Genomic DNA, 16104 nt, shown 5'->3' with positions numbered 1-16104 from the left:
TTCTTGTCAATAACACTCGTGTTTATTTTGTTGTAGTCAATTTGAAAATTCATTTCTATGATTCTCATTCACGATCTTACGCTGTAACGCAAGATTCCGCGCATAAATTTTCGTTCGTTGCTTATTCAGATGTTTTTGATTTCCATCCCCTTTCCCTGCACTCCTGTTTTCTTGAAAGTTGTCAATTCTCTCATATCTGTTTACGTCATAGACTCGTGTTCAACAATTATGCTAGTTTATTTGACTCAGAGAGCTGTGAATAAAACAGCAAAGTTTTGCGTATTTTTCTTGCACTTTTTTTTAGTTTTTCGTTTTTCGAACCATAGGTCTGGTTTCGGTTTGGTTTTGGTTTTGTTTTTTGCTGTTGTAGTTTTATATATTTTATATATATATAAATATATATATATATAATATTTATATATATATATATATATATATATATATATATATATATAATATATATATTAATTTTTCTCTGAGGTTAACCAATGCTTCAGAGATGGAAAATCAACAAGTGGAAGAGGACGAATTTCAAGTCGGAAAACTCCAGCCAGGACATGTAGTATCAGATTATGCAGTGAAGTTATTATGGGAAGTTTATAACGGTTACGTGGAATTAGATAATAGGGTAGTGTTTATTGGGGACTCTAATTTAAGAGATACTTATGAAACATGCTGGTCTTATGATATTTTAAAAACTTATCATAAAAGGTTTGTAATATGTTCCCAAGGCGGTCGTAGATTATCACATTTAGCAGAGTTATTTCCTTCTGTAGCACATTTTAAATATATTTGCATTTTACTGGGCGGTAATGATTTGAGAGAAAAATCCGTTGATGAAATGTTGCAATATATTTTACAATTTAAACAACATCTGCCTGCTGAGTGGCCCGAACAAATACTTTGTGTAGTTGAATTGTTTGAACGTGGTGATCAAACTGAAGAACCACTTTTATCAAAATTAAAGAGCTTTAATGCACGATTAAAGACTGAATTTAGGGCTGAATATTTTCCCAATACTGTTGTTAAAGCAAGTGCTTTTCCCCGCCCTTGTGATAGTGCTCAAAATAAGTTTTTTACGATCAGAACAATAGATTAATTCCCAATTACCATCTGAAAGTGCAATGTAGAAGCCAATACGCAAAACTTCTTAGTAAAATATGTGATTTCATGTTCAATCGTGCCTGCGTGCCTGACTTTTCCTAATTTTTATTTGTTTTGAACTGTTCTCTGACTTAATAGGTGACATGCTGCTCTTGATATTAAGATTACACATTGTATTAGGACTTTGAGATTGCACAAGGTTGGAGGGCAGTTCTTAAAAGTGTTACTTACATGAAGCCAATATGTAACTTAATATGTAACTTCAATGCTTAATATTTGCATGTAGATTTAGTATTTCATTTTAGCAAAAAAAATTAAATAAAAAGAAAAAAAAACCAAAAAACATTAGTTAGTTCTCCGAATGTGCTGTATTAATTCATCTGTCTCGTACGCTGCTCCTTGAACGTCTGATTTTTGAATATCAATTTTCCGCCTGCTTCAGTTATTTGTATTTCTGCTGATAAAATCAAACGTTGCTGCTATTGTTAGTATAATCTAATTTCTTATTTATAACTCAGTATTTATAAATGCGATGCTGACTTTAATCTCTTTGTTCTGCAATTTTCGGTTATGCATTGTGGTTGCTCCCAAACCATATTGTTTTTAGAATTCTTATCATTTCTTAATCATTTTAGTTGTAGAAATTAAAGTTTTGGAGCTTCCCTTCATCTTATTCTGCCGTTTAGAATGAAAGATTAGTTTGAGTTCAAAAATATTTAGATTGCATTTGAACCTATTCAGTACTTTTCTATTTTCTTATTTCCAGTTTGTTATTTATAACTCAGTATTTGTGAATGCGATCTAACTGTAATCTCTTTGTTCTGCAATTTTCTGTTATGCATTGTGGTTGCTCCCAAACTATATTGTTTTTAGAATTCTTATCATTTCTTAATAATTTTAGTTGTAGTTAAAGTTTTGGAGCTTCCCTTCATCTTATTCTGCCATTTAGAATGAAAGATTAGTTTGAGTTCAAAAATATTTAGATTGCATTTGAACCTATTCAGTACTTTTCTAATTTCTTATTTCTAGTTTCTTATTTATAACTCGGTATTTATGAATGCGATCTAACGGTAATCTCTTTGTTCTGCAATTTTCTGTTATGCATTGTGGTTGCTCCCAAACTATATTGTTTTTAGAATTCTTATCGTTTCTTAATCATTTTAGTTGTAGTTAAAGTTTTGGAGCTTCCCTTCATCTTATTCTGCCGTTTCAAGTGAAAGATTAGCTTGAGTTGAAAAATAATTAGATTGCATTTAAACTTTTCAGTACTATTTATTGTGATTCCAAAACTGCCTCATCTGCTCTTATTGTGTGTTTTGAATGTGTTGGGCTCCTCATTTTGTTAATCTGCTGTTTTCAATGTCCGATTGTGATCATTATAAAAAACAAAAAAATAATAAGTTTAGATAATACAACTCTTGAGTCGATTTATATGGAAAAGAAACCTACAGAAAACCTGAATATAAATAGATATGAAAAATAAAACAAATTTTTAGAGTATGCAGGTGTGCTTTTTGATTAGTGGGCACCGCCCTGTCAAAAAGCATGCCTTCTTATAACTTGCTTTCAATATTATCAGTATTTTGCCGAAAGAGGAACGGAACTTGAGTAGAGGGTACCAACCTATCAACTTAAATTCTTCTGCTGGCCTGTGAGCTGATTTATTTTGCACGTTAAAGTGTTTTCTGTTGTTTCTTTTCCATTGCTCCGGAAAGAGGTTTGATGCCTTTTTTTGAAAATTGGATCTCGGATGGGCAGTAACTCTCTCTGGAGCTTCTTAATTAAATTTTTTCATGTATTTTGCATGTAAAGCATGTAACATCACATGTAATTTTAAATCTTTGCTACTTTTAATTTGTGCCTGTATGTTTTATTTTAAATTTTAAACTGCCCGTCCTTGATCCCAAGTTCGAGACCTTGTGGGCGCCTTCCCGCTGGTGGTTTTGTTTAAGTCGTGTACTATGTACATGGCGAGCTGAGACCCACGTTAAAAATACAGTATAATGGGAACTGCAAAGTTGATAACCTGGTCATGCCAGGTTTTTTTGCACACCCGACAGAAGCTTCTTGCTAATGAGAATGGTGTTAAAATTTGCAGGTAAATTGATTATAAAATGCAGGTAATTTTACCTAGAATTTGCAAGTAAATTGTTCTTTAAGGCAACTTACCTAGAAACTACCTGCAAGCATTCTAAACTACCTGCAATTCTAGGTAAATTTGCCTGCAAAGTACCTAGAAATTGCAGTGTTACCCTCCTAGAATATTACCTGCAAAAAAAAATTCTAGGTAGTTCTACCTGCAAATTGCATGTAAAAATTGCAGGTAGACTTACCTAGAAATTTAATTTTGCATGTAATTTTTTAAGGTGAAAATACCTGCAAATTCTAGGTAAGTTCTAGGAAAATTTACCTAGAATTTTACCTGCAAATAAAAATTCTAGGTAATTCTACCTGCAAACCGTTCATGCAATTTGCAGGTAGAATTACCTAGAATTTTTTTTTGCAGGCAAAATTCTAGGTAAATTTTCCTAGAACTTACCTAGAATTTGCAGGTATTTTCACCTAAAAAATTACCTGCAAAATGAAATTTCTAGGTAAGTCTACCTGCAATTTTTACATGCAATTTGCAGGTAGAACTACCTAGAATTTTTTTTTGCAGGTAAAATTCTAGGAGGGTAACACTGCAATTTCTAGGTACTTTGCAGGCAAATTTACCTAGAATTGCAGGTAGTTTAGAATGCTTGCAGGTAGTTTCTAGGTAAGCTGCCTTAAAGAACAATTTACTTGCAAATTCTAGGTAAAATTACCTGCATTTTATAATCAATTTACCTGCAAATTTTTTAGAGTGCAGAATATTCTTGGGGAGTTTCTGATTCAGTAGTGAAAATCATCTAGACATAGTTGTGAAGCATATTTTATATATATCCCGGTTCAAGTGTCATGCAGAAATCCTGCTAATCATCCAAGGATCATTCATAATTTCCTGGTATGCATTTTCCATGGCTAGTTTTATTCATACATCATTTTTAAATGAAATACGCTGTGGTTTGTATATGATTTAAGATCCATGTATTTCTATTGACAACTGTCAGGTCGAAGTTTTTAACATACTGACCCATAGTGCATAAGGAATACAGAGTTTGAGAGCCATTGCCGCGTGTAGAGTTCGCATAGAGTGGTAAGCGACAGCCAGGGCCACTCCAATGTTCTGCATCCACCACTCACAAATAGAGGTCACAAGTTCATCTGATGTCTGTTTCAGTAGACAGCTGAAAAGAAACTGCTACCATCATAAATTATCAGATCTAATAATAGAATCGATAAATTGCATGACCTAACAAAGCAAGTTTGAAAAAGCTTCTAAATCGCACTAACTAGGATTCGGTTTCTCGTTCTGGTATAAGGATCTTTTGTCCTGGTATTAAGTACGTCATTTTGTATTTTAAGTTTTTACTATACAATTTCTCATCAAGTCCAAAATCTGTTTTTGAGGCTGCAACTTGACGCCATGCTATACCCTAGTCATGAAAAAATATTATTTGCAAAAATTTGTAAATTTACTTTGTAAATGATTGTTTAATAATGCATAATAGTTGCAAAAATTTGTAATTTTTTTTACAAATATTTGAATTAAATTTGCAAAAATTTGTAAACTCGAAAATTTATTTGCAAATACTTGTAAATGGAAAAATTGATTTGCAAATTTTTGTAAAACTGTAAATAGAATTTGCAAATTTTTGTACACAAAAAAAATGGCAATTTTTTGTAATCTAAAAAAAATTCTAATCTACTAAAAAACTGATTTTAAAATTTTGCTCGCATTATGTATATAAACAGGTATATATAAAAATGTATTAAAAAAGTATTCTAACATAATTAAAAAAAACGCAACAGAATACTTTTTAAGTTAAAACGTACCTGAATGCGAGAGAGCAGCCAGAACTGAAGAGTGGATACAGAATGACCCAACCCAACTGTTGAGATGAAAACTTGAAGAACACAAACATATGTGTATACAGCCCAAATGCGAGCACGCACAGCGACAGAGATAGCGTCAGTGGCTTAAGATATTGCCCAATTTGGGGCACAATCACACTTGGGATCGACTTGGACTTCGTCACCAGGTATCGCAGCCCGACTCCGGGGAGGACTGGGGCGCAAAACATGAAAAAACCGAGCATGAATTCGATTTTGATGTCTTTGAGAGGGTCGTTTTCGGGGTCAAGAAATGGAAGAAAATTGTAGCAGAGTTGAATCAGTAGCAGCACAAGTGGAATAGTCACTAAAATAGAAAACACGCAATCAAATTTTTCTCTAAAACGTGCAGAACTATTAATTGATGAACTATTAAATGTAGTTTCTGCGTAATGGAGGCGCAACAGCATTTATTGCTAATAGCAACCTGTGTTTAGCCACCCTTTTTTGGATTATTTCCCACATTTCAGAGTGTTCTGTTCTTTATACACACATGCTTGTTCATTTTGCCACTATGACCATTTTTGCGTAATAAATATTTAATTGGTAGGACAATTGCAGCCATGATTTGCTAGACTGTGGTGGACCTTAAGTTGTGATTTAGTGAGAGCACATCTTATCACGGATAGTGTGACGGAGGCGCGCGCGGTTGCACCATAAATGTGTGGCGCTCTCGAGCCCTAGTCCCAGGACATCTAAGAGCTGAATTTTTACATTCACATAATAAATGGAGAACTCAGTTCTGAATCAGTACATGTGAAGTCCTTTATATGCATTTAGGAGCATGACAAATTCAGATAAACTTTTCAAATCATGACAATGTGCTTGAAAGATTAAAACTTGTTCTTTACAATGATTAGAAAAAGTTCTTGTCAATCAATGCATTTCTCATAGTGACTTTTTAAACTCTAACTTTCTTGAGAGCATATTTTTCAGACTGATATTATTTTCTGCAAACCCTGGTTGGCATATCCTAGATACCGAAATTAAGATCATTTATGGTTCCAATTTAAGTTATGCCAATATACAATTTTGAAATGTAGTTCTGAAAAATCCAAAGAATCTACATTGACTTGATTTGTTACGTTGATCGATGTAAATGTTAACACCATCATGATACTTGACAGAATAAAATAGAAAAAAAACAAACTATTATGACTCAACATTGAAAAAAATGCAAGCTCAGTCTGGGCTGATGAACAACTTCATATCTCGGCTATTAGGCCACATCTTAGTTCTATAACATTTCAATAAAATTAATGATATTAGGCAGTTCTGGTGAAATTGGACGCAAGAATGAGAAACAGTCGAATAAAAGAAACCGAAAAATCTTTCATATAAATGATTATCTTGCTGAATTTCCCTTAAGATATACGTTTTCTCTTGTACGAGTTAAAGGTCAATTTTCTCGTCTTTTATCAGATAGCAAAAAACAAATTTAGATTTTTCGGCACGACTGGGTTGAACCACAAATGCTTGTTGCTCTTGGGCCCTAGTCCCAGGACATCTCAGAGCTGAATCTTCACATTCACACAATAACTGAGAGCTCAGTTCTGAAGAAGTACATGTGGTCCTTTTATACGCTTTTATGAGCATGACAAATTCAGATAAATTTATCAATTTTTGACAATGTACTTGACAGATTCAAACTTGTTCTTTACAGTGATCAGAAAAAGATGTAATTCTCATAGTTACTTTTGAAATTCTGATTTCCTTGTGAGCAAGTTTTTCAGGTTGATATTTTTTTCTTCTAACACGAGTTGGCTTATCTTAGATACCAAACTTAGGATCATTTATGTTTCCAACTTAGGTTAGGCCACAATACAAGTTTGACATGTAGTTCAGAAAAAAATTGAAGAATCTAGTTTGTCCTGATTTGTAATTTTGACTGTTGTAAATATTAACACGGTGATGATACTTGACAGAGTAAAACAGATAAAAACAAATTATTATGATTCAACATTGAACAAAGTTAAGCAGTCGTGATGAAATTGGACGAAAGAAAAAGAAACAATCGAATAAAAAAGCGAGAGGTCTTTTATATCAATGATTATCTTGCAAAATTTCTCGTAGGATATGCTTTTTCTCTCGTACAAGTTAAGAGTTGACGTTCTTGTCATTTATCAGACAGCATAAAACAAATAACAAATTTAGAATTTTCAACTTGACTGCTCAATGCGGTTAAAGGAATGAGGTTTCAACCAAGACAAGATTAAAAGAAAGAAATTGTTAACAAGTTACTCTCTCTCTCTCTCTCTCTCTCTCTCTCTCTCTCTCTCTCTTCTCTTCTCTTCTCTTCTCTTCTCTTCTCTTTCTCTCTCTCTCTCTCTCTCTCTCTCTCTCTCTCTCTTCTCTTCTCTTTCTCTCTCTCTCTCTAGTATTAATCTTTTTCTCAGAGATCAAATTTTGATAGAAAATGTCGAATGATCGATCTTCTAAAGTTGTACAGAAGTACATCTAATCCTTTAATACAGATTTATTGGAGTGCATGCTGAATAAATTCCGCAATATGGTACAATTTTGTACAAGAAACTGCAAGATACATACAAGAGCTCACAAGATAGTCATATATATTGAACTAGGGCAAAAAATACAGTTTTCAAATCCGTTTTTAAGTAGAAGTATGCGATCTGTTTTAGGCTTTGGATATGCTCTGTAGTTTAAACCCAGTTAACCCAGTTCAAAATTTTGATGATAAGAAACAGTATTAGCAGATGATAAGAACAGTATTTTTGATGATAAGAAACAGTATTAACAGATTAGCAAAACAGTAATCTGCAAGGATTTTACAAGATATATGCGAGAATGTCTTCATATAAGCGTCCGCCTCCTATAACCAAACTGTATCATCAACTGAGACACTGAATTGATATTTCTATCGCGCACCTAAATTTGTTGAGAGATATTACTCATCGCAAAATTTGTTGCAAAATTGCAAAACGTCTGCACAAAAAAATGAGATAGTACAAAAATACTGCTAAAAGCAATGCCATGGAATTATATACTTGAAATAAAATATTACTTTAGAAAGACCACAAGCGTAATTCACCAAGCACCCGAGTTGCACATTTCTTGTATCCATACAAAGATCATATTTGATATCATACAGACCACAACGAACGTATTTCCTCCCACAACCCTTCCATGGAACCAAAGAAAATCATATAATAAAAGTAATTAGTAAAATTAACTAAAATTAGTAAAATTACTGAGAAATCCTGTTTTCTCGTAAATCTTTAACTACCCGCACCAGAACTGATTACAAATTATTTAATTATAATAGATTTTTGTTACTAAAACTCCTTCATCACAAGTCTCCTTCATTTCTTATAAACAAGATGCCATTTTTATTGAATTATAAAGCTAGCATAAAGAAAAGCGCGGGTGGCTGTGGTTTTCAAAAACTCCTTATCTAAAACCTTACCTAATAATGCGCTGAAATGTGCTGAAATGCGCTGGAACTTGGTAGGAAATGCGCTGAAACGCGCTGATTTTCCTAAATATTCAGCGCAAAAACCTTACATAATAATTGGCTGAAATGTGCTGAAATGCACTGGAACTTGGTAGGAAATGCGCTGATATGCGCTGATTTTCCTAAATATTCAGCGCAAAAACTTTACATAATAATGCGCTGAAATGTGCTGAAATGCGCTGAAACTGTGCAAGAAATGCGCTGAAATGCGCTGATTTTTCAAAAAATTCAGCGCAAAAACCTTACATAATAATGCGCTGAAATGTGCTGAAATGCGCTGAAACTTTGTAAGAAATGCGCTGATTTCTCTAAAATTCAGCGCAAAAACCTTACCTAATAAGGCGCTGAAATGCGCTGGAACATTGTAAGAAATGTGCTGAAATGCGCTGAAACTGTGCAAGAAATGCGCTGAAATGCGCTGATTTTTCAAAAAATTCAGCGCAAAAACCTTACATAATAATGCGCTGAAATGTGCTGAAATGCGCTGAAACTTTGTAAGAAATGCGCTGATTTCTCTAAAATTCAGCGCAAAAACCTTACCTAATAAGGCGCTGAAATGCGCTGGAACATTGTAAGAAATGTGCTGAAATGCGCTGAAACTTTGCAAGAAATGCGCTGAAAATTCAGCGCATTTCAGCACATTTCAGCGCATTATTGTATAAGGTTTTTGCGCCGAATTTTGGAAAAATCAGCGCATTTCAGCGCATTTCTTAAATAATTTCCAGAAAAATTCTCGACCCGGCAGACAATATTACTTAAAGTCTACTTAACTAAAATTATTATTGTCGCCCTAACTCTGCAGCAAAATTACTCGATCAAAACATTGAATAATCTGTTTCGCTTCACATCTCATCTACCCCACAATCATGTTTAGTTCAGATTTTATAAAATCTTGACTCGATAATAATTCACATCTTATCTGCCCCGGACTCGGTTTCAATTCACACTTTATCTGCTCCGGACTCAGTTCCAATTCACATTTTATCTGCCCCGGACTCGGTTTCAATTCACATCTTACCTGCCCCGGACTCGGTTTCAATTCACATCTTATCGGCCCCAGACTCCGTTTCAATTCACATCTTATCTGCCCGGACTTGGCGTCAATTTACACTTTATCAACTCCAGTCTTGGATCAGATTCACATCTCTTACGAATTAGTTTCGAATACCTGTCTGCGGTCAACCCAGTTATCTTAAGGTTGGTTTTCAAAATTTGATTTTTCGATCTGTCAATATCTTGACGATTTTTTGGGTGATGCCAGCGTGATCCTTCACAAATGATTACAAAGAACGTATCAAAATTAAGCCACAATTTGAACGTACCGGGATCTAACACCTAGTCATTTTGAGAACTTGGCAAATCCAATTACAGATCTCGTTTCATTGATGAGTCAAAGACAGGATCTCTTGTACATCCGGCAGATTAAATCTGTAAAAAATTATACTTATACATCTTTATATATATATATATATATATATATATATATAAAGATATTATATAAATATATTTATATATATATATATGTATATATATACATATATATATATATATATATATATATATATATATATAAACATATATATATATATATATATATATATATAATGTATTTATATATATATATATATATATATATATATATATATATTTATATATATTTATATATATATATAGGCTCATTTCTGTTATTAACCCCAAGCCTTATATAGCCAGTCTATCTGCACCCCCCAAATGTGCACTTTTTGGTATTTAGCGATCCCATATTTTAGGCATAATAAATTGCGGGAACCGGTACACGATTGCATGAGTTTTTGCTTCCGGTTGTCAAAAAAATTAGTGCCATGAAGATATTCCTGAGGAAGAAAAGCGCAAAATATTAAAATTATTCTTAGAATTATTCTTTGTCTGCTTACATGATACGCAAAGTTGATTTACGGGATCCGGTTTAATTTCATTATTTCGCTGCATAATTAAATTGTAAAGGCCGTTTGTATATAATTTAATATGTAAGAGTATGAAATGCAACCGATGTGCTACAGTGCTTATAAGTGGGGGTGCAAATGACGTTACGTGGTAGGTAATGAACAATTTGATAACTGAATTAAATGTTTGTTGTTTTTTAAATTATCATCTTAAGTTTCATGAAACTTTTTCTGTTAAATTATGTAAATTGACCATATATGCTGTAAACGGAACAGGAGCTCAGATCAGAATAGCAGTGAAGTGAGAAGGAGCGTGGTCGGATGTGTAGTGACGGAACGGTGAGCTTGGGCCATACGTGGGGTGAAGGGAGGGTAAGCATGGGCCAGACGTCAAGTGAAGTGAAGTTCAGCTTGGTCCAGACGTGAAGTGAAGGGAGGTGAGCTTGGGCCAGCCGCGCAGTGAAGTGAGGACGAGCTTGGGTCAGACACGCAGTAAAGGATGTGAGAGTTCAGAGCAGACGTGTGTCGAAAAGGGGGGTTTGCAGAATATTTGATTTGCTGGGAATTGCCCATATATTAAAAACCGAATCTGCTGTATTGGGTCATGTGAAACGGTTTTTATTCGAATTAATGCCGATTTAATTTACCATATAATTGACTATAATTCAATAAATAAAGCGGTTATAATCTTTTAATCTGTTATTTTATTTCAACATTTGGTGAATACAATTCTACTATATTAGATTAAAATGGATATTAAGTTTCGAATTTAATCGAATGTTTTAATTTCGTTTACGCTGCGGGTATGTTTTTGCAATGAGTCCGAGTCAGCGTTTGTCGAACCACAAAAAAAAATCCATACAAGCATTTTGTAGAACCTTGGGCTCCAGTGTAAACGTAACTTTTTCGTGTAGAGTTTATATAAAATTTAATGGAATTTATTTTACTTTTTTCAAATATAAAGATTTTACTAAACTTTTAACAGAAATTTGGTTAAAATTTAGTTTAAAGAAACCATCATTCTTTTTAGAAAAGCAAGACAAACTATTTTGCCCTTTTTAATGTAAAATTTACAAAAAATTGATTATATGAACACAGTAGGAATTCACCTGGCATGTGACTACATTACAAGTTTTTTTGCAGCACCAATCAATCTTCTTTCTGCTGCATGAATTAGCATCATTCCTTTCAAAATCAATTTTCCTTATTATTATTTTAAAGAGACTCTTGTAGGAAAAACAAGTAAGTCATACATGATCTTTCTATGACTACCCAGAAATGGAACAATTCATATATAACCTTGTTGGACTACTAAAAATAATATATGTCTGGGCGCTTGTGAGTTTGGAAGACGTACTGAAAAATAGAAATACAGTCGTCTACTCAGTGCAATATAGGAAAAAAACAAAAAAAATTAATAGAAAAAATACTTCCATGTATTAAAACGGCAGCAAATTATCATAGCCACAATTTAAATTAAACAAAATGTTCAATTTCAAGAAATTCCAAATTAGACTTACGTTTTTTTGCCTAATTGTTGAACAGTGTTAGAAAAATTGTGGTTTCTTGCCCCAAATTTTTGTTCCAACTCGAGTCTCAATTTTCACACTTATCAGTGGTTCTTACTGAAATTGGCCGGAACATTATGTTACACATTTCTAGTTTCAGGTTTCCAATGACTGACGATTCACGCAATTAAAATTTTTGGCAAGTTTTTATTACATTTTAACTGAATTTTGAATGAGTTGTGATAATAGTAGTATATAAAACCTACTTAAAGAAAGGGGGTATCATTCGACTCTTAACCATAGAATAATAGGTAGTGATGGTTAAATGGGAATAGGCTAGGCGGGATAAAATCTTTCCGCGGCTGTTTATTTCCCTTTCCTATTCGATCTTTCCGAGTTTTGCCGCTTTTGTTTCCCTTTAATTTTGCTTTCTGTCTCGCCGCTTGCTTTTGATTTCAAAACACTCAAACAAATTAATTTAAAACCAAATTTCAAACTGCATGCAAAATCAAAACTGGTTCAGTTTTGCGTGTCTCACTCTTGGCAATTAAATTTAATTATGCACTCTAATATCGCCTTGCAGTTTTACACACAGGGCCCTCTGACTCGCTTTCACTTGCTTCTTCTGCCTCAAAATTAATGAACGGATTATCGGGCGTAGAGTCTTCTTCGAAACTGGCCTCGAAATCAACGATACCGCTACTTTCAATATCCGAATCATTTATAATCTGAGCGGCGACAAAACCGGGATCTAGTGGTTGCCACGTGTTGGAGCTTTGGGTGGTGGTATCTGGAGAGGAATGTGGTAAAACAAAATTCTTATCCCACTCTGGGCTCAAGCTCAAAAGTAAGTCACTAAAATTGTCATAATCCCATTCCACATCGTCGTTATTCCAATCAATTTCATCGATAGCATAATCATCAATTTCATAATGGCCAAAAGGGCGGGTTTTTATGCCATCGGGTAGTATATAGCGCTTGTTGTCAAAATCTGACAGACAAATTTTGTTTGTAGTAACTGTCTGCAGCCTGTGTTGGTCGGACACAATCCTGGTGTTCTCTGAGCGCAGGAGGTTTCCTTTGCTGAGAGTGTTTAAGAAGTCAACGTGACAAAGATGTTGTTGTGCGGCCCTCGTCACCCCTTTTGCGGAAAGTTTTCGACAACCTAAAAGAAAGAAAGAAAGAAAGAAATGAGAAAAATTAGGTGCTATTATGATTACTAACCCCTATGTAATTATAAAACGATTTAACACCATCCAGATGCCTACTAACCCAATACGAATTTTTATACAACAACTAACAAAATTGTTTTATGAGAGAATAAACTTATTTTTCGACAGGATGGAGTACAGCTTCGGCTTCAAACAGATCAATTCATTAATATAGTCGCCGGCGAATTCGTCCTTGTATTTGAGGACGATTCTTTTGTCAGTGGTATTGTACAGAAAGTGATGGGTCGGATAATTTGAGAAATCAAAACGGCTCAGTACTTACTGTGGCTTCTGCGATAACTCTGTATATAAATCGTCGCTTTTTATCGCATAGAGGAGACTATCCGTATCGCTGTAAAGCAAGCGACAGTCAAAGTTGGGGCGCATAACATTGTAATGGAATGAGTACACGTGGAATTTTGCTAGATCTAAGATAGTCGCTCCCACAATGGTGGGAGTATTCCAATAAATGGACTTCGGGCGCGTGGTCAAAGCTGCTAAATTCTCCCCAAAAATCATATAGTGGTCGAACTCAAATTTGGATTTTATCTTTAGCGCACGCTCAGCATCTCGTGAAATTGTTATTTTATTTCTGCGTCTTTTAGATTCACAGTTTTTACCATAAACTGCATTATTCATCAGTTTATAAAAGTTCTCTTCAAACTTGTTTGACGCAACTTGCCGCTTTTCACTATTTAGTGTAATGTAAGGCGACAGCCAGTTTTCTTGTCGAAATTGAAGCACTCTGTGAACATTTTTGATTACCAAGCCGAGTTGGACATAGAGTTTCAACAGTTTATAGTGGACCACGTATCTCTCTTTATCAAAGAACGTTTGCAGGAGTTTCTTTACATTTGAAGACGGGAGATTGTGCTGTACTTTCAATTAGATCTGGTAATCGCTCAATCACTCGTCTTCAACCACGTCTTTTGTGGGCGCCAAGGGAAAATCGCAGTGTTCATCATGAAGACCCGGCGGGTAAAAGAGATCGACCTCTACAAAGTATCCAATGTTAGCCTCATCGGCGGTGTCCAAAATCTCTTGAATTGGAATCTCTGTATTGAACGCAAATTCGGCGAGGGGTAGTTTTTCTAATTGCATTACGCCACCATAAAGGTTATTAGCGTCAACACAGAAACCAAAACAGGATTCCTTCGTGCTGTCGTGGTTAGGAATGTAGGAGTTATTTGCAGTGAAGCGTCAACTTTCAAAGACAGATGCGACTCCACCGCGAATTACGGGTTCAATGATGTCCAAGTGTTCACGCTCAGTCAATAACTCGACATTGGCTTTGCAGTTTCTAAGTGATGCTTCCTTAGCCATATTGGGTAGGTTGAAGAAGTGCATACAGTCCATTTTATACGTATCGAAGCACAACTGCCGATGGAAGTATGAGTCATGTAGTGTTCCGCATTCCAGAATTTCCCACATCCTGCGTGCATGTGGTAAATTAGTCTCCGTTACCTTCACTGCTCCTCCGTCCAGAGTGTTACCCCATTTGCTCAGTGGTGGGAGACTGGCGTCACTGAACTTTGACCGACCAGTCACATAAGAGTAAGGGTAGTAGCCTTTCTGTTTACGTAGCTGAAGTTTAGCATCAGATAATGTAGAAAACATTGCCTTCATTATTTCAAAGCGGTCATCGGGTAAAATTTCAAAAAGTTTTTCCAAAGAACGGTTCATCATCTTGAAGAGTTCTATGAATCGAAGATATTCGTAAATTTTCACCGTTTTTCCATTTTCCGTTACGAAAGTGTCAATAAGCACACCAAATGTCATTGATATGTACTTTTCGTCGTTTCGTCGGTGGATGGTATGACGCTGATGGTTGTGGTTGGTTCACGGTTGTTCAGTGCCAAGCAAATGTGATGTCAGTCATATTTTTGAATTTTATGACCCACAACAGGGGTGAAGTTGATATTTCGTCTCAAGCGATTTCATTTCTCATGTGCCCATCCCAAAAATTTACCACTATAGTGGCAATGGTCCAAATCAATTGTGTTTTCTGGATATTCCGCTTCTGAAAACAATTTTTCACAAATCCAACAGTGCGTAGCAATAGATTTTCCCAAATTTCGTCAATCGCCTTTGAAGAAAGGGTGCTTCCTTTTCTGCTGATAAATATCTCTGGCTAGTTTGTGAAGCATTTTGACAAAATTTGTTATGCACACAGGAGAACTGTCTACATGATGAAATGTTGGCATTGATGAGTGGTGATCTATCACTGTTAGCGCAAAGCCACACGGTTCATGTATCTCTTTGACTTGTGTAACGGCTTTATCACTTGGTCTCTTGCAAGCAGACACAAGTCGTAAGAACGACTCGAAGTCAAAATAGATAACAAGAGGTACAAACCACGTAGCAGCCAAGTTCGTGAACCTGTTTTGAATTGTTTTCACTTGAAGGCATATGAATGACAGCAGATGCACTTTCGCAACAGTTACTGAGATGTAGGTTGTAACTTTCAAGACCTTCTCGACAAATCCAAAAGCAGTTTCGACAAATTTCTTAGGAGAATCTATAATCAAGTCTTCACACGTAGCAAACAACCTTCACAAGGTTTGTAATGAGGACGTAGTGGTGATGGCCGCAGTCATAGAGTAAAAGTAAATCCATTACAAAATCTGAACTGCATGACAAAATTTTCATAGGGAAAAACTGGCCGTTATCATATCCAAACATTTTTACCGGAACGTTGTTAAGTGTTTCAAATTGAGCAATGTCTGCGAAGCCCATGGGCATAGTGAAATCGCCCAAAGGTTGATGAAGTCCTGATTGACTGTATGTAGTTGGTGAAGTTTTGTCGGTTTGATAGTTTCAATCAATTATATCTAGACTTATTTGATGATAAATGTGATAAGCCGCCACAAAGCAATACCGGAAGCAATCTCCGTCTTCGTGGTTCCTAAAGT

At 35.0% G+C, this 16104-nt stretch overlaps 1 protein-coding gene across 1 annotated transcript in view; it reads right to left on the bottom strand.

Annotated features, from left to right (window-relative positions):
• Window positions 1–16104, bottom strand: part of LOC142337158 (uncharacterized) — an 85623-nt gene that overhangs the window by 46054 nt on the left and 23465 nt on the right. The window contains exons 6-7 of the mRNA XM_075386265.1: window positions 5023–5386; window positions 4220–4373 (exon numbers count right to left, since the gene is read on the bottom strand). Of these exons, the coding sequence (XP_075242380.1) occupies window positions 4220–4373; window positions 5023–5386 (518 nt within the window). The remainder of the gene's footprint in view (window positions 1–4219; window positions 4374–5022; window positions 5387–16104) is intronic.

The sequence above is a fragment of the Convolutriloba macropyga genome, chromosome 3 (genome assembly GCF_964194025.1).
Source record: "Convolutriloba macropyga chromosome 3, txConMacr16.3, whole genome shotgun sequence".
Taxonomy (NCBI): domain Eukaryota; kingdom Metazoa; phylum Xenacoelomorpha; order Acoela; family Convolutidae; genus Convolutriloba; species Convolutriloba macropyga.
Note: the sequence above shows the minus strand (reverse complement) of the source record. Positions and strands in the feature narration are given on the sequence as shown.